Source organism: Microtus ochrogaster, unplaced genomic scaffold, assembly GCF_000317375.1.
Source record: "Microtus ochrogaster isolate Prairie Vole_2 unplaced genomic scaffold, MicOch1.0 UNK26, whole genome shotgun sequence".
NCBI classification, from domain to species: domain Eukaryota; kingdom Metazoa; phylum Chordata; class Mammalia; order Rodentia; family Cricetidae; genus Microtus; species Microtus ochrogaster.
In genome coordinates, this window is record NW_004949124.1 from 4,079,479 (window position 1) to 4,101,269 (window position 21,791).

Sequence of the window (21,791 nt, forward strand, 5' to 3'; positions counted from 1 at the left end):
TTAGCTGTTCGAGGTGGAGTGACAGGACGTCCAGAATTCAATCCACCATACTGGTACTTAGCTTTCTTTTCAGATGGTTTCAGTATCTGAAACGAACACATCAAAGTCTCATCCACACTCATCATACCGCCAGCATTGTCAAACTCGCCACAGTAATTTGGGGCAGAAAATAAGGTTACCAATTGTCTTTTAGCAAAAAATTCATACCCATCTTCCACCACCTGTCAAAAGAAATAAAAATCCTCATTAGCAGGTAATTTTTAATCGTCTATGCTGATGCAGATTAATGAAGCAAAGGCCAAACAGCAACTTTTTCAGGTGCCAGGGCCCTGGTTTTATGCCCGGAGATGGTAAGAAAAAACAAAATGAGTCTTCCCGTTTGCACATACTCACACACAGATATATAACTTCCTTTTTTAAACCCACAAAACCAAACCAGCAACGTAAAAAGAGGTCAAAGGGACTGAGGCAATGGCTCATTGGTTAGAAGCACTTGTTGCTCTTTCAGAGTACTTAAATTCAGTTCCCAAACAGCAACATGGCAGCTCACGAACATCCGTATTGCTACTTCCAGGGGTTCTCATGTCCTTTTCTGATCTATTAGGCACCAGGCATGTTTGTGGTACAAGCACATACAGTCAAGCAAAACATTCATGCATAGAAAATGAAATGTATACTTTAAAAACAAAATTAAGACAAAAATATTTCCAAAATGTATTATAAGCCAATTATGTTTTATAGAGCATGAGCACTGTAAGTATGCATTACTGAGAACAGTGGTTCAATAATGATTTGATCACAGAAAATAATTAACAATGTATAATTAATCAGTTTATAATCACATTCTATGGCTGTCTCAAAAAATTTCTTATAGCGCCGGGCAGTTGTGGCACACATCTTTAATCCCAGCACTTGGGAGGCAGAGGCAGGCAGATGGATAGTTCAAAGCCAGCCTGGTCTATAGACAGAGCTAGTTCCAGGACAGCTAGGGCTGTTACACAAAGAAACCCCGTCTTGAAACAAAAACACAATCAAAAAATTTTTTTTTGTCAAAAAACAATACCCACACATTTGGGTAACACACTATGAGTTCTAGATGCTGGCCTCCTTATCTCTTTTTCCTACATAAACAACATTATCTTTTATTTTTAATGAATTATTCTATTTTTACGTGTATAGGTGTTCTGCCGGCATGTATGTCTGTGCATCATTTGCATGCCTAGTGTCATCCACTGGAGATCAGAAACTGTCTGATTTCCTGGGACTGGAATTTTAGACAGTTTGAAGCTGTCATGTTAGTGCTGGGAATCAGATGTGGGTGGGTTCTTTGGAAGAACAGCCAGTAATCTTGATTACTGAGCCACTTTGTCAACCCCCTACATTACCTTTCTTAGATATCAATGCCTATATTTGAATGCTTGGTCCTCAGAAGATGGAACTGTTGGGAAGTATGAGGTGTGGCCTGGTTGAAGGACATGCATCATTGGGGGTTTTGAGGTTTCAAAAGTCCAAGCCATTCCCAGTCATCACGCTCTTTGCCTCACTGGTTGTTGCCTCAAGATGGAAGCTCTTAGCTATTACTCTAGCACCATGCCTGCCAGCCATCACACTCCATGCCATGCAGTTCATGAACTCTAGTCCCCTAAAACTGCGAGCCCAAAATTGAATGCTTTTTTTTTTTTAATGTATTGCCTTGGTCATGGTGTCTCTTCACAGCAACAGAATAGTAACTAAGATACATGGGGAGATAGAAGCTTATCTGTTTATCTACCTGTGAACAAAAGCATGTGAAATTAACAAAATATCCAAGAGTCTTAATACTGCATACCTGATGAGCTCGACAAATCAAGTCTAAATCATGGCGATTCAGAAATTTACTGACTACATCAGCTCCAAAAGTAAAAGAAACACCACGATCATTTTCTCCCCAGCCTTGTACATCCTTATCTGGGTCAGACCACAGTAAATCACAAAGTAAACCTTTAAAAAACAGAAAAGAAAAAAATAAGAAGAAAGCACAGAATTAGGCGCACGCACACACACACACACACACACACACACATACATATATATCCCCATATATATATATTATTTTATATTTTTTCTCCTGCCCTCTCTCCACTTTAACCATTCTTTGTTGAGGCAATCAGACAAATATAACCTTTCCTGGCTTCCTAAGGCACACTTTCTGATGATTTCTGCATACATGAAATAGTGTGTGAAACACTCAAGCATGGTAGCTGGAACCTGTTTAGTTTCTCGATAGTCAGCTTATCCATTCTTTACAATTACACTACCAGCCTCTTATGTCATTTTATTTATTATCATTAAGTCACAAACACATTAACACTTTTAAGTAAGACTTATCTTACAGGAAGGGCTAATCTTTTCCTGTAATTTTTTTCCGTCAGGATTGTCCTGATCACTTTGGATTCTGTTTTTCACTTTAAGTCTGCTTTTCTAATCTCTACAGTATTAAAAAAATATATATGAAGAACAAAATCAAATCAGATCCTAAATTCGAGAAATGTCTGAACCTAGGAAAAGATCTAAGGACTATAATATATTTCAGAAGGCTGAACAGAAAATCAAACACCAAAATAAACATTTTCAATATCTCAGAAACTTTCAATTAAAATATCCCCCAAGCAGAAACTTACTATCAAATGTTAACTGGTTTTGGGGCTGATACTAAGTTTCTGAATGACTTTCACTAAGTATAATTAGGTTCAGACATGTCAGCATTTCACATAAAGCAATTAACTAAACTTCTATATATACTTACCTGTATCGGGGACATCGGTGGGTCTCATGATTCTCCGAATCTGTTCCATAGATTGTAGATCTGGTGACAATCCTATAAATAAAAAGAGAAAGACTTGACATCTAGCAGAACACTTATAATGTTGTCTTTTCTATCCTTCTACCAAGGAAATAAATTAAGTCTCCAAGGAGGAACTCCAATATTTTCTTCCCAAATGCCCTTATCCTCCATAAGAAGACATTCAGTTGCAATCCTTCCTACTACTTTTGTAACTTCATGACCACTAAATCTTGAAGCATTTTTACTTTCTTGGTCCCCTAAGAGCTTTTCCCCATATCCTACCTCAACATGCTCATTATCTGCAAAAATATATAAACTATTAATCAGAAGGATAAATAAGAAAAAGCACAAGAATACACTCTGTAATCTTTAAAATAGAACATAAATATAAGCTACCATTTCTTTAGTAAATAATTCAATTATCATCACAAGGAATGAAGCTAAATACACACTTCAAACTTCTCGGTTCCTATCTCAGCTACATCAATGTCCAAGAACACAATTCCTTAAGTGTTCAGTCTACGGAAAACAACATTTCAACAAATACAGTGAATGATGCTGTCAGAATAAACCACTCCCTACCTTGGGCCTAACTACCCGTCTTACCAGCATTTCCCACTTTACAGCTTCCCTTAAGATACTACCCTGGATAATACTGAGCAACCAATTTTTTAAATTATTTCATTAAATTTCTTCCCTATATGAAAATACAAATAGTTATTAAATTGACCTATACACACCTGTACATGTGTGTATGATTATATTTTTATATGCAGAAGCCAGATGATAGATAACCTTGGATGTTGCCTCAGGAGCAATCTCCTTGTATGTTGCTGTTGCTATGTTTGTTTCTAGACAGGTTGACTGACATGGAACTTGGTACACAGATCAGGATAGCCTTGAACTCATACAGACATACCTGCCTCTACCTTGTTTGAAAAGGAAGATATCTCATTAGCCTGGAGCTCACTCGTTAAACAAAGCTGGCTTTTCCACATGGGTTCTAAAGGATTGAATTTAGGCTATCACGTTTTCATGGCAAGCATTTTACCAAATATACTGTCTCCCTAACTTTTGAAAAACTCTGTGTGTAAGTGATAGCATAGAAAACTTTATTGTGTATTCTCAAGTGAGTTCTGATGCATGTGAACTTAAAAAAACTTCATCTAACATAGACAAAATTATTCATTATTACACACTGGGGCTCTTCAGAAAGTCCCCAGGCATTAGTCATAGCTATTTACAATCTTTAGAGATGAGTCAGAAACATAGCTCCTTTGTGTGAGACACCAAAGAGCACTGATGTAAAGTTGGGTGCTGAGGATGGAGGTCTGAAAACGTTTGATATGAATTCTAATCTCTGTATTCTCGTGTCCTCATTTCCTAACATGTACTTATGCTGATATACTGCATAAAATTTAGAAGTTATATGAATATTAAATTATATTACATTTAAAGTTTGATAAAAAGTATTTAATATAGACAGAAAGATAATTAGCCTCTTGGTTTTACTGATGGCAGAGTATCTTTTCATCAAAATTTGAGGCATGGGCTAGAGCCATAGCACCACCAGAAAAAAAAACCAAAAACAAACAAACAAACAAAAAAAATCACCCAACCAGTCAACCAGGCCTAAACTGAGGCAAAATGAAAATACTTTTAAAAATCACCTAGTTATCTTTTCTTTTTTCTTTCACATGGCATATATGACCTAGGATGGCCCCGAGATCCATCTCCCTCCGAATTCTGGAATTACAGGTGTGTATAGACCACTCAGGTCAATACTTATGTTAAATTTTCATTATCAATAATCACAAATTTCTAATTACCAAAGAAGGACTTATGTTTGTTTTTGAAGACAGGGTTTCTCTGTGTAGCAGCTCTGTCCTAGAACTCACTTTGTAGACCAGGCTGGCCTTGAACGCACTGAAATCCGCCTGCCTCTGTCCCCACTGGGATTGCCCCTGCGTGGGCCACCACTGTCCCCCTCTGAAGGAGGTTGTAAGCAGGCCTCGAGCAGTTTTTATTCATTCTTAGCATGACTTTGCTTTTGTTTGAGACAGCATCTTCCTATGCAGCCCTGACCCTGCCTGGCCTGTAATCTGCTGTCAGAATGGTTTTAGTTGCTGTGTACTTCCCGGCACACTCATATTTCCCACAGCATCTTAATTAGTAGGTCTCTTCTAAATAGCAAATTTATTACTCCACCTCCATGACAACAGAAGATTTTCTCATCCACAATGGCAGCTATAGGCAGACAGTTAAAACAATCAGTGAATGTCTTCCACAATTTAATATTAAATCTTCTTTTGCCTATAAAAAAGTGAGAATTAATCAATCAATAACCATTCTCATTAGTTATCTCAAAGAGAAAATATGATGGTTTTAATTTTCTTCTTTGTGCAACCTTAGCACAAACACAGTTCATTCACATAGCGCTTTTTTCATGTGCTGGGGATGTAGCTCACGTTTCAGTACTTGTCCAGCATGCAGGTTTATCATTATACTTAACTTTTTTTTTTTAATATTTATTTATTTAGTATACAATATTCTGTTGGTGTGTATGCCTGAAGGCCAGAAGAGGGCACCAGACCTCATTACAGATGGTTGTGAACCACCATGTGGTTGCTGGGAATTGAACTCAGGACCTTTGGAAGAGCAGGCAATGTTCTTAACCCCTGAGCCATCTCTCCAGCCCCCTATACTTAACTTTTTTACTTATGTTTTTAAAGGGGCAATAAAATAAACAATCAACACCACCTACGGGATTATAAAGACTTTAAAGACATCAAATGGCTTTATCTTATAAAATCACTGTAATACACTATTTTTAAAATTGGCTAATAGGGTATTAGCTAATTCCCCCCATTCAATGGATTTACCTGGCCAAGTAAGTAGATAAAATGAGGAGCTGGTCCACGTTAACCTAGTGCACTGAGTAACGAGGTATAAACCTACTACCATGAAAGGAACACTTCCAAGTACCTAAGTCATATTCACTTCCGAGCAAATTACAACTTGGTACTACAGCAAGTGAAAAGATGCAAGGCTATAATTTCCCATAGCCCAGCTACAACAAAGACAGCTTCAACTAAGAGTTACCAGATTTTCCTGATTGGGCATTAAGTTCAACTACCAAGCCAGAGAAGGGATGGAAGTCACAGCTATTAATTTCCCGTTTTTATGTCCAAGCCTACCTTTTAATGAGTAAGTGTAACTTATAGACCGTTTACAAGCTGTTTTCCCACACATTTCATCTGAAGTCTTTTCTACCCTAAAGGATATTCAAGTCTCACTTTATTTTCTAAGAACATGCCTTAATTTCTGTTGTAGCTTAGAAAAATGGCTACAATTTGATGTGCTTCAACTTACTTTCTCTGTACAAGTCTGACTTAATTCAGATCACAAAAAAATGTAAAAATCAAATACAGAATCATTACAACATAAATCCCATGTGTGTTTAAGAGTAACTTGCCCTGAGTATCAGCACATTCCAGTGTCAGAAGTGACTGGCATACATGATACATTCACAAACATTTGTTGTTACAGGAATCAGGAAGCTATGAGTTTTTAAGGAAAAAAAAAAGTAGATTCAAATGGGTGATTTAGCAGTAAAAATAATTTAATCAGAAAACTACTATAAATGTGAGAAAAAATTAAAAATTTTAAAAATAAATTTTGACTTTCACTTAGCATTTTATTTTTTATGTTATACATGTGAGTCTGCTTGTTTGTTTATGAACCACATGTATGAAGTGACTGCCAAGGATACAGAGAGAATCGCTGAACCTGGAGTTAAAGGCAGAGTTTGTCAGTTCCCTGATGTGGTGCTGGGAACCAAACCCGAGTCCCCCAGAAGAGCAGCCAGGGTTCCCTACTACTGAGAATGTTAGGTAAAAAAAAAAACAATCGGAAGCCATCTTCTTCTGATCTCCAAATGTGTGTCACGATACCATGTATGTAGGGTGCATGTGCACATGTTTGCACACACACACACATTAATGAACAAATAAACAGCAGAAAAGCAGAAGCCACTGTCTGTAGTGTACTGAGCTTGTTTCTCTCGGGTATCCTACTGGGGAAACTAAGAGGACTACCTTCAACCAACTAAGCTGCAGACAATCTGGAACATGACCAAGGAGATCCCAAGAAAAAAATTTAGCGTGTTTCCTAGCTTTAGGTTCTTTCTGGGCTTTTGCCTGACATTGTATAAAAAAAATAAAAATGAAAACATCACCGAGTACCTGAAGAAGAAATTCATTTGAATCGTAAAAGCATGTGGAAACTAAATGCGCTTCTAAGCTTTAAATCCCACTTACACTCATCGTAGAATCCATAAATGCGATTGATGCTGGCACACTCATGGTTCCCTCTTAGGAGAAAGAAGTTTTCTGGGTATTTGATCTTATAAGCCAACAGCAAACAGATGGTTTCCAAAGACTGTTTTCCTCTGTCCACATAATCGCCTAAGAAAAGATAGTTGGCTTCTGGTGGAAAACCTCCATATTCAAATAATCTCAGTAAATCTGTATATTGTCCATGAATGTCTCCTAAAAACAAACCGGGTTAGAAAACTTGATTAGTTTTACGTAGCATCTATGACCGTTAGAAACTCTGTATACTTCCTTAACATTACAGCATTGGTCACTATCCAGACTTACTGCTAATAAACAACACCACCCAAATGCGGCCAGTCACTTCTAAGACTCATTTACAAAAACTGTAACTTTTATCATGCTCGCAACCTCACACCTTCTCCCCTGCTTGCTGATGGAGCTGCTTCTTACAAAGAATGGAGGAGACTCTGGCCAGCAGCTCATTCAGTTGGAATAAGGGCCCGCAGTCCAGTAAACCTACACAGATCCAAACCCATTCACAGCTCAGCCTGCAGATGACCAAGGCCCAGAGCACACTTTGACTTGAGTGTCACGAGACTCTCAGAACCTGAAGAGCTAGCAAAGCTGAATCAAAATTCCTATCTTATAGAAACTGAGCTGAAAAACTAATATTGTTGTATACTACAAAAATTTCAGGCAATTTTTTATAAAATAATTGGGACAGTTACTCTCATTAGCTGGTAGCTGAACTTAAGTCATACTGTTATACCAAATATCAGGAACTAAAATACATACAAATGGGCTGGAGAGATGGCTCAGCCGTTAAAGGCTAGGCTCACAACCAAAAATAAGAGTTCAGTTTCCAGAACCCACGGCTGTCTCTCCAACCACAAAAAAAAAAGAAAAAGAAAAAACCCCACAAACAATCAAACAAAATCATACAAATAACTTTTATTACCTTCAAGTTATTGCTATATTAAATAACATTTGCAAGGGTACGTGTATGAAATACAATCACTGACTTAAAATGGTTTAACTTACAAGATTCTCACTTTATGGTGGTACAATAGCACTGTGTGGTCAGTAGACTGCAGTTTGAATTCCGAATCTTTTTGTCAAGCTAGTGAAATGTGATACAACACTTGGGATATGCTAGGTGGCAGCAGCAAGCTATAGGTATCCATCAGTCACACTGCTTGTGACCGTACAACTGATGCTTAACAGTGTAATGTATCAAACCATAGTGTTCAGCATTAGTGTTTTAAATGTATTTTGGGCTTATGTTATTTTCAACTTAATGTTTACTGGAATATAACCACACCATAAATCCAGGAGGATCTGTACTTCAAATAATTTTTAGATCATCTACAAATAACTAAATTACCTTATTTATAAATCATAAGAGACTGAAGATTGCCAGGAGTTTCAACTACTGTTTTTGATGTAAGGGTAATAGTCTAAGCTCACTTATCAACAAGCATTTATTCTGCTACTATGTATCTGCTGGATACAGTACAAAGCACCACAGGTGATTTAATAAAATCCCACAGAGGAGAGAATACAAAGCACTTAAGAAATACACTAAATCTGTGGGACCCTGAAAGTAACCATAATGATTCTGCAATAGTCCTGAAAGCAAGGCCCTCCAAGTTGGGACAACTGGTCCACCTTGAGGACTGGATACCAGGGAACCCTTGCACAAATAGTTCCAGTCCAAGGAGAACATGGTCACCTACCCCTCCTGACTCAACATACATGACTACCTCTACCATTGCAGTCCCCTGGTGACTTTTCCCCAAACCCAGTCACCAATTAGGAGTCGCTGCCCAAAGCTGCTTCTCTGGCAATATCCCGAGAGTCTGATCCTTGAGGTCTTCAGGTTGCTAAGGCTGGAGATACCCTAGCCCCTACTTAACCCTGGAACCCCAGCTTGGGACATCATAGAACTCTGAGTGCTGGTGGCTAATGTCTTCCCCTACCCAACCCCATCTTGTTCTTAACAAAAAAGATCAGAAGCAACCCCTAGAAAGGGATGAGGACCTCCTCCAAACTGTGTGCTTGAGGACCAGGACCTTTTCCTAACAGGACAACACTGAACTCAGAGGAACCCTGGAATGGGAGGGGCAGTAGTCTGGGAAAGGGAAAGTATCATCCCATTAGTGAATATCTGACATTTAAAAATATACACTGAACATCAAGTTACATGGCTTCAAGGTAGATTACTTAGAAACATGAAGAACAAAGGGTTTTCACAAACACATAACCATTACAAAGAACACAGGTTTTATAAATTACAACCCTTAATAAAAACTATGAATTGTTTTAATTCAAATTTGGAAGTTTTCTCTAAATCACCCTCAAAATTAATGAGAGAATAAGTGCTTTAGAAAACTCACGCACGCCTTAATCCCAGCACTCGGGAGGCAGAGGCAGGCAGATCTCTGAGTTCAAGGCCATTCTGGTCTACAAAGCTACAGAGAAACCTTGTCTCAAAAACAAAAAACAACAACAACAAAAGACCCTCACTTCCTGCCAGGCATGGTGGCACAAACCTTTAATCCCAGTACTAGGGAAGGGCAGAGGCAGATAGATCTCTCTGTGAGTTCGAAGTCAGCCTAAAAAAAAAGAAAACTCATTTCTAACTTTGACTGTCTACATACCACAAATCTTCAGTGGTGCTTCCAATTCCAAAAGGATAGGCTGGCTGAGAAAGATTTCCCGAGACTTGATACACAGTCCTCGAACTTCTGCTTCAGTCATCTGCACAATCTTTCCTGGACGGCATCCTCGTACTGATAAAACAATGAGGAAACTGGTCACTTTTTCAGAATTATCCATAAAATAATAATGCTTTCTAAAGAACTATACCCATATTTTGAAGACCAGAAACAGTCACACATGGACCGGGTCATATGGCTAACGGTGAATTTATTTTAAGAACTGTGGCATTAATTTCCAATGTTGCTGGCTTCTGATGATACTTCTCAAATCTGGACAAGTTAAATGTAGTTCTCTGGGGCTGGAGAGATGGCTCAGTGGTTAAGAACACTGGATGCTCATCCAGAGAACCTAATGTTGATTCCCAGCACCCACATGGCAGCACAAAACTGTAACTCCACGATTCGACATCTTCACACAGACATACATGCAGGCAAAACAAATAATTTAAAATGCATTTCTCCGGTGGCCAGCATGAGCTAGTAGTCCAAGATACTCAAGCGATTTCAAGGCTAGCATCTTAAGGTCTGTCCTGTTCTCATTAAATAAACTCTCGAGTAAGCAGGAAGCAAACACAGCATCACTAAGAACCAGCGGCAAAGAGAGATGAGGTGATTCCGCTTCCCACAGTTCCTTAAAGTCGCAGCAGTGCCGAGGCTTATCAATCTGCACTTCTAGTTGCTCATTAGAACACTGAAACATGCCATATAATATACCCCGCACTGCGAGTTCCCATTTGCAAACTAAACACACATTTTTCTCCCCTAGCAACTGCTATAATTCCTTTGTCAGAATGAAACAGGCTTAAAAAAAAAAAAACAAAAACAGATATTCAAAAATTAGAACTATGCATTCTATGACCATATTAACACCAAAATACCAAGGAAGAGGTAAGAGAATACAATGTACAAGTGTTTTGGCATATATACCAGTTAATAAGACTACCTTAAAAGGAAAAGGATCTATTTCAATTCCCAAAACCCACGTTAAATAAAAAACAGGGTGAAGTAACTCCCGCACTGGGGAAGCAGAAATAGGAGGTGGATTCTTGGTGTTCCTTGGCCAGCCAATTTAACCTGGGCAGAAAATCCCAGGGGTGGTTCACACCTGTGGATGGAGTACTTATGTAAAGCTGTGTTAAGGTCTGTATAAGAAAGGCGGTTTAGCTGGTTGTTGCTTTTGAATTTCCAGGATGAATTTGGGCCAATGAGAGACTGTATAAAAGAAAAAATAAAGTGGACAGTAACTAAGGAATGATACCCCCCTCCACACGCGCACGCACAAGCGCGCGCGCGCGCACACACACACACACACACACACGCACACAACTACCCTTGAAATTCAAAGAAAATTCTGGAAAACTAGCTTCAATATAGCAACAATTTTAATTTGGCATTGGTTTGTTGTTCGCCTGTTTAAGATAGGATCTCCTGTATGTAGTCTGGGCTACTCTGAACTGTGTAGCAGGTGATGGCCTTGAACTCCTGATCCTCCTGGCTCTACCTCCAAGAGCTGGAATTATAAGCAACCACCACTACACCTGGTTTTAGCATTAGGGTTTTATTTGCTAGTGTTTGTTTATTTTTGTCACTGTCTCACTGTGTAGCTCTGGCTGACCTTGAACTCATAGAAATTCACCTGCCTCCCAAGATTAAAGGCTTGGTTTGGCATTAGTTATAAATTGGGAGACCTCTGGTTTAAGAGGAAAAGCATTCACCTTGAAAGATTAAAGGTCTCTGAATGAGTAAATGCAGAGCTAAAAATGATTGTTCAGAAGTCATCAATTCAGCAAATACTTAAAAGTCCACTGTGTATAAGTTGTTAAAGATAACAGCAACTGAAGTCAATGGAAACATTTTTGGTTGTTATAAAAATTCAAAATTGGCACAACGGCATGTGTCTGAGGTGGAAAAAAAATCCTAAATTCACCTCAACCTGAACACTAGTGAGATTCCCAATAACAATGAGGTTTGTAATTTATTACCTACAATTTATTAATAAAACACTAAACTCCAAAGCTAGTTGAAACTTAACAGCAACTATAAGTCAGAAGATGAGTGTGGGTCACCTTAACAGGTCAGTTTAAAGCGGCTATCTTCTTTCTCTGTTATCAGTAAATTACGAGTTTATTTGTGTGTGTGTGCTCATCTGTGAGTCATGCAGAGGCCAGAAAAGGACACTAGGCATTCTGCTCTGACACGGTCTCATTCCTAGAACTTCCCACTGACCACGAGTTAGGCTGGTACCCAGTTAGCATGTCACACACACACACACACACACACACACACACACACACACACACACACACACACACACACACACCCCATACGGAGGTTAAAGCAGGTGTCTTTTAACATTGGTGCTGGGGGTCTAAACTTGGGTCTTCATGTTTGAACATGCCATTTCCCCAGCTGTAGATTTAATTTTGAGTTCAGTAATTATGTGGCTTTGACTAACATATTTACAAAGTTTAAACGCTTTAACTTAGTCATGTTAACCTACAGAACTAAAATTTTATCAAACAGAGCCATGCTGCAGTGATTATTTTGCTGCTTGCCTTCTGACTAACACCGTCTTAGGGCTAACAGGTTTTCTCCCCACCTAGTAGCACATAAAGGTGCATTTCAGACAAAAGTCTATCTAAGGGGCGGATGAATGCTATTATAGAAACTAACGGTTCCAAAAGCCTTTATCAAGAGACTTCAAAATTTAACTGGTTAAATGTTAGAAAACTAGGATAGTCCTCAGAGCAACCCAATCCTTTCATTTCAGAACCACGCCCAGAGTACTCTGGTTCTAAGAGCATTTCTTGGTCATCTTGGGTAGGGGACAGTGACAGTATAATCAAGAAATCAGTTCTTCCTTTACATGGAGCAACTAGACTAGCCCACAATATTGCCAGTGTTTGAATGGGTCCAGGCATAAGGTCACACTATATTATGAAGGCACAGCTAAGTTTGCATACTTTATCAGGCTCAGAACACTATCATCATCTTTCAGTTAGTCCTTCTGGTAGCCCAGAAATTCCAAGTTATCTTCATTGTACAGTAAGAGGTGAATTAAACAACTTAGGACTAAAGCACTCACGTTTCACACAACTGTAGGAAGCAAACAGCAATAGGAACGGTTCAAAAGTAGTCACCAAACAACCAGTCTTCTTTCCACTTTGTACATAAAATTTCCTGGTGAAAACCTTCAGCATGAGATACAGTCAAACTAAGTACATAGCAAACATCTGCTGTTACCACCAAACAAAAACACTCTAAGGTATTATGTACAGATAACTAAGCTAGAATGACTAACTCAATGAAAGGTCAACTATCACACCCAGTACGCCACTTCTCAGCTCAAGATACAATGCTTTCCACAACCAAACATCCTTTGTGCCCTAACAGTGTCCAAGGTCAGCGTTCCTTCACTATGGAGTAATGTGACCTGTTTCTGAATTTTAGAAAACAGAAGTAAACTCTTTTGTTCGTAATTCTTTCTGTGAGACCTGCTACTCCTTTAACTGTGTCTAGTGATCTGAAGTGTTTCACTGAATGACTCCATCACAAAGTTCCGCTTTGGTGCCACTATCAATGTCACCAATACGTTCAAGTACATTTTTCTTGAGCATGTCTGGAACACTGAGTAAATCAAAGTCACAGAGAAAGCTGAGTTTTAAGAGTGAGACGCCAGCACAGTTTTACATAGTGATTGTATCACTTTATAATAAAACTATCACTATTGCTCTGTATCTTTGTCAACTTTGGCTATTATCTGTATTTTTAACTTTTAGTGACTTTGCTGGATATAATATAGTAGCATTCACTGAAATCTTAATATGCATTAGCTTGTTGAGTGCCTTTTCCTATAATTAATGGGTTTTTTGGATATCTGTTTTGAGGCAACCGCTTGCTTACCTTAAAACTTGGTGCTGGCACTGTCACTAAGACAAAAAGGCAACCCACTGACTGGAAGATCTTCACCAACCCTGCAACTGACAAAGGTCTGATCTCCAAAATATATAAAGAACTCAAGAAACTAGACTCTAAAAGGCTAATCAACCCAATTATAAAATGGGGCATTGAGCTGAACAGAGAATTCTCAACAGAAGAAGTTCAAATGGCCAAAAGACACTTAAGGTCATGCTCAACTTCCTTAGTGATCAGGAAAACGCAAATCAAGACAACTTTAAGATACCATCTTACACCTGTCAGAATGGCTAAACTCAAAACCACCAATGATAGCCTTTGCTGGAGAGGTTGTGGAGAAAGGGGTACACTCATCCATTGCTGGTGGGAATGCAAACTTGTGCAACCACTTTGGAAAGCAGTGCAGTGGTTTCTCAGGAAAATCAGGATCAACCTACCCCTGGACCCAGCAATACTACTCTTGGGAATATACCCAAGAGAGGCCCTATCATACAACAAAAGTATATGCTCTACTATGTTCATAGCAGCATTGTTTGTAATAGCTAGAACCTGGAAACAACCTAGATGCCCTTCAATAGAAAAATGGATGAAGAAAGTATGGAATATATACATATTAGAGTACTATTCAGCAGTAAAAAAACAATGACTTCTTGAATTTTGCATGTAAATGGAAGGAAATAGAAAACACTATCCTGAGTGAGGTAAGCCAGACCCAAAAAGAGGAACATGGGATGTACTCACTCATATTTGGTTTCTAGCCATAAATAAAGGACATTGAGCCTATAATTAGTGATCCTAGAGAAGCTAAATAAGAAGGTGAACCCAAAGAAAAACATATAGGCATCCTCCTGAATATTAACCTTCATCAGGCGATGCAAGAAGACAGAGACAGAGACCCATATTGGAGCACCGGACTGAAATCTCAAGGTCCAAATCAGGAGCAGATGGAGAGAGAGCGCGAGCAAGGAACTCAGGACCGCGAGGGGTGCACCCACACACTGAGACAATGGGGATGTTTTATCGGGAACTCACCAAGGCCAGCTGGCCTGGATCTGAAAAAGCCTGGGATAAAACTGGACTTGCTGAACATAGCGGACAATGAGGACTACTGAGAACTCAAGAACAATGGCAATGGGTTTTTTTTTAATTTATTTATTATGTATACAATATTCTGTCTGTGTGTATGCCTGCCGGCCAGAAGAGGACACCACACCTCGTTACAAATACTGCAGGTACTGGCTTTGTGGGAGCCTAGGCAGTTTGAATGCTCACCTTACTAGACCTGGATGGAGGACTTCCCACAGGGCAGGGAACCCTGATTGCTCTTTGGGCTGAGAAGGGAGGAGGCTTGATGGGGGAGGGTGAGGGAAATGGGAGGCGGTGGCGGGGAGGAGGCAGAAATCTTAAATCAATCAATCAATCAATCAATCAATCAATCTTGATGCTGGACCTTTTCCCATCTCTTAATGCTGTTTCAATGAAAAGTTCTTTAATGAATATAGATTTTAAAACAATTTCAATTAAGTTAACCTTGCCTTTCACTTCTTAATACTTTGTGCATTTTATCAAGAAATCACTACCCTTTCTAAAGAATTTATTTTTTGATATTTGGTTACAGCTAATTTAATTGTATAATTCATCTTGAATTAGGTTGTTATACTGCTTGAAGTAAAATCAAGGTTAATTTAGGTGTTTTGCTTGCATGTGTATTTGTGTACATGTGCCAGAACCCCCGAAAATGAAGTCACAGTTGTGAGCTAGCACATAGGTGCTGGGAATCAACTTAGAGCAGCAAGAGCTCTTGATTGTTGAGTCATCTCTCCAACCTAGCGTTCATTTTTATCCAGGCACAAAGGCAACTGATTTAGTAGCACTGATTAATAGCAACTAATTCAGTGGCAGCTTGATAGAAAACCACTCTTACTGAGCTGGGGCAGTGGTAGCGCACAACTTTAATTCCAGCACCCAGGAAGCAGAGGTAGGTGGATCTCAGTGAGTTCGAGGCCAGCCTGGTCTACAAATCGAGTTCCAGGACAGTTAAGACTGTTTCATAGAGAAACCCTGTCTTGGAAAACACCAACAAGAAGACACTCTTATTACGGTGTCTCTTTCTTACATCACCACCACTCTATCACCATTTTTTGTATTATAAACATTTTGACTCTGATCTTTAAAATTCTTAAAGTAATCTGGGTACTTTTGTGTTTCCCAAAGCTTTAAAGTTTGCTTGTATCTATGGGTCATCAAGTTTGTAGGGCTTATGGGGTTTATGGAAAAATGAACTGAGGAATTTGGTAGAATTGATGTCTTAATTTCAAGTCTCCAACCCATGCCCTTTCCTCTCCTTTTACCTGTCATTTACTCTTGTCCAGAGTGTGTGTGTGAGTGTGTTTTAGTTGCTGTAACATCTTGCTAGCTCTGGTCATCTTCCTCAGCAATGTCCATTTTTTCTTCATAGTCTTTTTTTTTTTTTTTTTTTTGGTTTTTCGAGACAGGGTTTCTCTGTGGCTTTGGAGCCTGTCCTGGCACTAGCTCTGTAAGACCAGGCTGGTCTCGAACTCATAGAGATCCGCCTGCCTCTGCCTCCCAAGTGCTGGGATTAAAGGCGTGCGCCACCACCGCCCGGCTCTTCATAGTCTTTACTGTGGCAGTCTTGTATAAATTTTTCAAACTGATTTTGGGAGGACTACTGTAAATGTCTGTTTCATTTTTCCAGTATGTGATTACACACACACACAGAGGAATATATATTTTGTATACCGACTTTGTGTAGTATTAAAGTTTACAGGTTTTTTTGATTTTTAAAAGTCAGTCATAACAGTTATAAAAACACAGCTTTATTTCTTTTCCAATCCATGGTGGTTTGAACAAGAATGGTCCCCAAATGCGGACATATTTGCATGCTTAGTCCCCAGCTACTGGACTGTTTAAAAAGGACTAAGAGGCATGTCCTTGTTGGAGTAGGTGTGTTGCTGGGGATGTGCTCTGAGAGTCCAAAAGCCCAAGCTCTGTTGTTCAGTCAGCCCCCTCCCTCTCTGCTACTTGTGGATCAAGATGTGAAGATGTAAAGTTCTCAGCTATGCTTCAGTGCCATGCCTGTCTGCTTCCCACTATGATAATGAACTAACCCTCTGAAACTGTAAACAAGCCACCAATTAAATGCTTTTATAAAAGTAGCCTTTAGTCAGTGTCTCTTTACAGCAATAGAAGAATAACTAAGACAGAAATTGGTACCAGGCTGTGTCAGCCTGTTCAAGATGCTTGTTGGTGAAAAGTGGACTTCGGGGACTTGGATTAAGAAAGCAAGTGAATGTTGTTGTAGGTGAGGCTGAGCAATCCATCCCTGTAGGAGCTTGGGAGATAGTAGCGCTGAAGGCCAATGTGAACTACGCAGGCCTAGCTCAATTGTCTTCAGAGGGGAAAAATATCAGCTGACGGAAAAGCCATTCTTGTGATAATTTGGCAGAGAAATGTGGTTTCTTTTTGCCCTTTTCCTAAAAATCTGCCTAAGGCTAATCGAAGAGTTGGATAAATGTCACTGGCAAAAGAGACTTCAAAGACAATCTAGTATGAACTGTGTCACAGTTATTAGTGATCACCCTTATGTAGATCTATAATGAAAAGGAAAGTGGACAAAGAGAAGCAAGAAATGTACAGTTTGAGTGGAAAAGGAATGCTAGAAAATGCAATATTGGAGCCAAGTCTTGTGCTCAAGATGAAAATGTTAAAGTCTGATGTTTAAATGGAATAAAGGGAGTGGTGACCTCAGGCAAGGCCCCAACCAGCTAACCTTGCAACCTATGAAAATAATAAGCCTAAGATTTTCTTAGCCTAGAAACCACCAGGTCACAATTTATGCAAATACAAGTAATGGAGGGGGCCCAGGTAGGCAGCAGAACTTGGCAGCTTCAGCCACATGGTTCTGATTTTAGTCAAGCATACCGGAAAAGAGTTATGGAACCTTCCTCAGTGGTTAAGGAAGGGCACTGATGTCAGGCATTTAGCAAGGAAGTCCCTGCATGGAGGCTCAGAGAAGCCACTGCATGAAGCTGTGGAGGTGAGGCCTGGATTGTGAAGGAGATCCCAAGATATTGGAGGGATCAGAGTGCTGGGCTGCCTGCCAAGGAGAGCTGCTAACAGGGAGTGGAACCAGCCCAAGAGAGACAAGTGTATTACAGCCAATAAAGCTGAAAGGAGCCAGAGACCTGAAGAGTGTTTTGACATCAGATGCAGGTGCATGCAAAGTTTGGAGCTTGCCCTGCTGGGCTGTGGACTTGCTATGGTCCAGTATTTCATCACTATGCCCTCTCCTTCCTTTTGGAATGGTAATGTATATTCTGTGCCATTGTATGTTGGAAGTATGCAATTTACCTTTTGATTTTACAGTGGGTTACAATTAAGAGATTGTCTTGAGTCTCAAAAGAGACTGTATTGATTGAGACTGTAAAAGACTATAGGGTCTTATGAAGTTGAGCTAAATGCAGTTTGCCTTTTGATACCATTACAAGTTCATGGGAGCCAGGGAGTGGAACGTGATTCAAATAGAATAGACCCCCACTAACCCAAACATATGCATATTTAAGTCTCCAGTTGATAAACTGTTTGGAAAAATTTAGGTGTGTCACTGGGAGTGGGCTTTGAGGTTCCAAAAAGCTCAAACCAGGCCCAGTCTCTCTCTGCCTGCTTCCTGTGGATCAGGATGTAAAGTTCTCAGCTACTGCTCCAGCAACATTTCTGTTTGCTTTTCACTATAATAAAGTGGAGTACGTCTTCAATCCCAACATTCTAATCACAGCATTCAGGGAGGCAGAGACGGGTGGATCTCTGTAAATTCGAGGCCAGCTTGGTCTACAGAGCAAGTTCCTGGACAGCTAGGGGTCTTACACAGAGAAATCCTGTCTTAAAAGGAAAATAAAAGTTCCTTTGGTCATGATGCCTCTTCATAGCAATAGAACAATGACTAAGACATAATCTTTAATTTCTCTTCCTTCCTTGCTCAATTGGCTAGAGTTTTCAGGAGCAGAACTGATGCTGTTTCTCCCATCACGTTTTTGAACCTGTTTGGAGGAAATGGCACCCAGCAGCACCTCACCATCATATTTTTGAGACACAAATATTTATTTCCGTTGAATTTATCATGAAAGCACTAATAACTGATAACTCTATGTACCTTATCTTGAAAAAAATGCCTGTTTTACTTTACTAAGAATTTCTGTCGGGGGGAGGGGAATTTTTTGTTTTTACCAAATACTTTTTAATCGAGATAACCACCAACTTTCCCTTTTATATTAATGTGATTTGTTTTAACGGAAGCTCTGAGTATTAAAGTAAACTGGTCTCCTAAAGCAAGCCCACATCTTTATTAAACATGTTAAGATTCAACCTGCAAATAGTTTGCTGAGTTTTTTGTTTTGTTTTGTTTTTTTAAGAATAAATTTTTAACTTTATTTTATGTGAATTGGTATAAAGGTGTCAGATAGATCCCCTGGAACTGGATTTTTAGACAGCTGTGAGCTGCCATGTGGTTGCTGGGAATTGAACCCGGGTCCTCTGGAAGAACAGTCAGAGTTCTTAACCGCTGAGCCATCTCTCCAGCCCCCAGTTTGCTGAGTTTTTAAGATCATAATTATTAACACACATTAATGGGTTTCACAATGACACATATTTTTCAAGATTTGGGGGATTATATTCATATACTGGTTGATTTCTTGTTATTGCCAGGTTTTGCTAAAGTGCTGTGCAAGCTTTTATGAAGTTGGGAAGTGTTATTATTTTTATTCATGTATGTGTGTATGACCCTGCATGAATGTACCACATGTGTAAAAGTTCAACTGAGACTAAAAGAGTATAATTGGCAGTTTCTCTCCTGCCTGCCAGTTCCCTAACAACCACTGAGGCTTAACATTAACTACTGTTTGGCTTATCATCTCAGGTTTACTATTAACTAGCTCTTACAACTTAAATTAACCCATTCCATTTAACTGCATACTGCCACGTGCCCTGTGATGCTCTGGCAACTTACTCATTTGGCAGCTGCTGGTGTCTCCCTGACTCTACACCTTCTTTCTCCCTGTATCTGTCTGGATTTCCCACCTAGCTATATTCTGTCCTGCTACAGGCCAAAGTAGCTTCTTCATTCACCAATGGTAATAAAACATATAAACAGCATAGAGAGGGGCATCCTACATCAGAAGATGGTTAGGTTCCTTGGAACTGGAGTTACAAGTAGTTGTGAGCCACTGTGCTGGACGTTGGGAACAGAACATGGATCATATACAAGGGCAGCAAGTGCTCATAATTGCTGAACAACCTTTCCAACTCCTGTCTTTTTATATGTATCTGTAAGGTTATAAATAGATGTTAATGTCTTTGTAGTTTAGATCACTACTAAAACAATCTAGCCTAGAAATTTAAGGTGTTTCAATACAAATCCATTTTCTTGAACAATATTATTTTCCATTTTTCTATCAGTTGAGCTAAACTTTTCATCTAAGCCTTTACATTTACTAGCATAAAGTTACTTATATCTTATTGTCCTTCAACAAGAGTCCTACTTCTCTCTGAAGTATGGCGGGCATCAGGTCTTTTCACCTCTTAACATAATAGTTTGGAATACTACCCCTTTCAGGGTCACAGCACAAGTCACTAGACTTGGATACAAACATTTAAAAGACAATACTCAACTATTCCAATCATCTTCTAAAGCATTTATTTTCCTCTAGCACAATCACAAATCACATGTGTTCATCTCTGCTCTATACTAGTACCCTTAGTACTATTGTTTCCTTTATCTTTACTGATATTAAGTCTTTCTAGACACATAAACTTTTAATCTTTTCATCAAGAGGATATTTACTTTCTGCTACTGTTTCTTTCTACTTTGATAAAATCCTTATTCCACTGTCTGAACCAGCTTGTTTTGTGTATGAAGGCCAGAGGATAACTCCGGGTGGCATTTTCCATGTGCTGTCCATTTCCTCTGGCCTGGAACTTGCCAAGTAGGTTAAATTAACTGACCAGTGATTCCCCAAGCCCTTCTCTGTATCCCTAGTGCTGAGATTACAGGCCCACACCACCATACGAAGTTAGTTTATTATGCAAATTTTCTGTGTCTCCTACTCAGATCTTCTCGAAAGCTTACTGAGATATCTTCACAGGCCAATTGTGTGATATCTTTCGTCCTCAATTTCCAACTATTTGAGTGTTTCCTGTTTGTTTGTTCTACCAGCTACTAAAGCTATAGTAGTACACTATGGGGATAAGGTTTTCTCTATATGTCTTTTTAGGTCTAGTGACTTTAGATTTTTGTGTTGGACTTATTTTTAAGACATAAATATTTATTTCTGTTGAATTTATCATGAAAGCACTAATATCCTTCATTATCTCTAGTGACACTGAAGTTTACAGCTTCACCTAGCATTGTCAACCCAGGCCTCATTTGATTAATGTGTACATGACACAGTTTTCCCATTTTTGTATTCATCTGTTTTTCTTTTTTATTTAACTAAAACTCTGTTTGCATTTGGGTGTTTTCCCTACATGCATACCTGCGTACCACTGTGTGCCTGCTTCCTACAGAGGCCAAAGAGGGTGTGGATCCCTGAGACTAGAGCTACAGATGATTATTATCCACCTCATGGATGTTGGGAATTAAATGCAGGTCCTCTGGAAGAGCAGCCAGTACTTTTAAATGCTAAGTCTTCTCTCTAGTCAGCCCCCCCACTGTGTTCCTAAATTTAAAATGTCTTTATATTCAATATGTAAATTTCTGAGTTTTCTTTACCTGTCCCCTTAATTTATTGAGATAGGGCCTCAGTATGTATGTCTGACTACCCTGAAACTTACTAAGTAGACCAGGATGATCTTCAACTTTGGTTGATACTTCTGCTTGCCAACTGCTGGAATGATCTTAATTTCAATGCTTGTTTCTTTTACATTTACTATGGTTTCTGACAAAAATCAGGTGGTTGCAACCTGTCATGTGGGTGCTGGGAA

General features: G+C 39.2%; 1 protein-coding gene across 2 annotated transcripts in view; it reads right to left on the minus strand.

Moving 5' to 3' along the window:
- Positions 1-21,791, minus strand: part of Ppp1cb (protein phosphatase 1 catalytic subunit beta) — a 35,358-nt gene that overhangs the window by 4,434 nt on the left and 9,133 nt on the right. For both annotated transcript variants that reach the window (XM_026789667.1, XM_013354047.2), the window contains 6 exons: positions 9,822-9,953; positions 7,144-7,374; positions 5,033-5,137; positions 2,786-2,857; positions 1,829-1,980; positions 47-221 (listed from right to left, as the gene is read on the minus strand). In XM_026789667.1, coding sequence (XP_026645468.1) covers positions 47-221; positions 1,829-1,980; positions 2,786-2,857; positions 5,033-5,137; positions 7,144-7,374; positions 9,822-9,953 — 867 coding nt within the window. The remainder of the gene's footprint in view (positions 1-46; positions 222-1,828; positions 1,981-2,785; positions 2,858-5,032; positions 5,138-7,143; positions 7,375-9,821; positions 9,954-21,791) is intronic.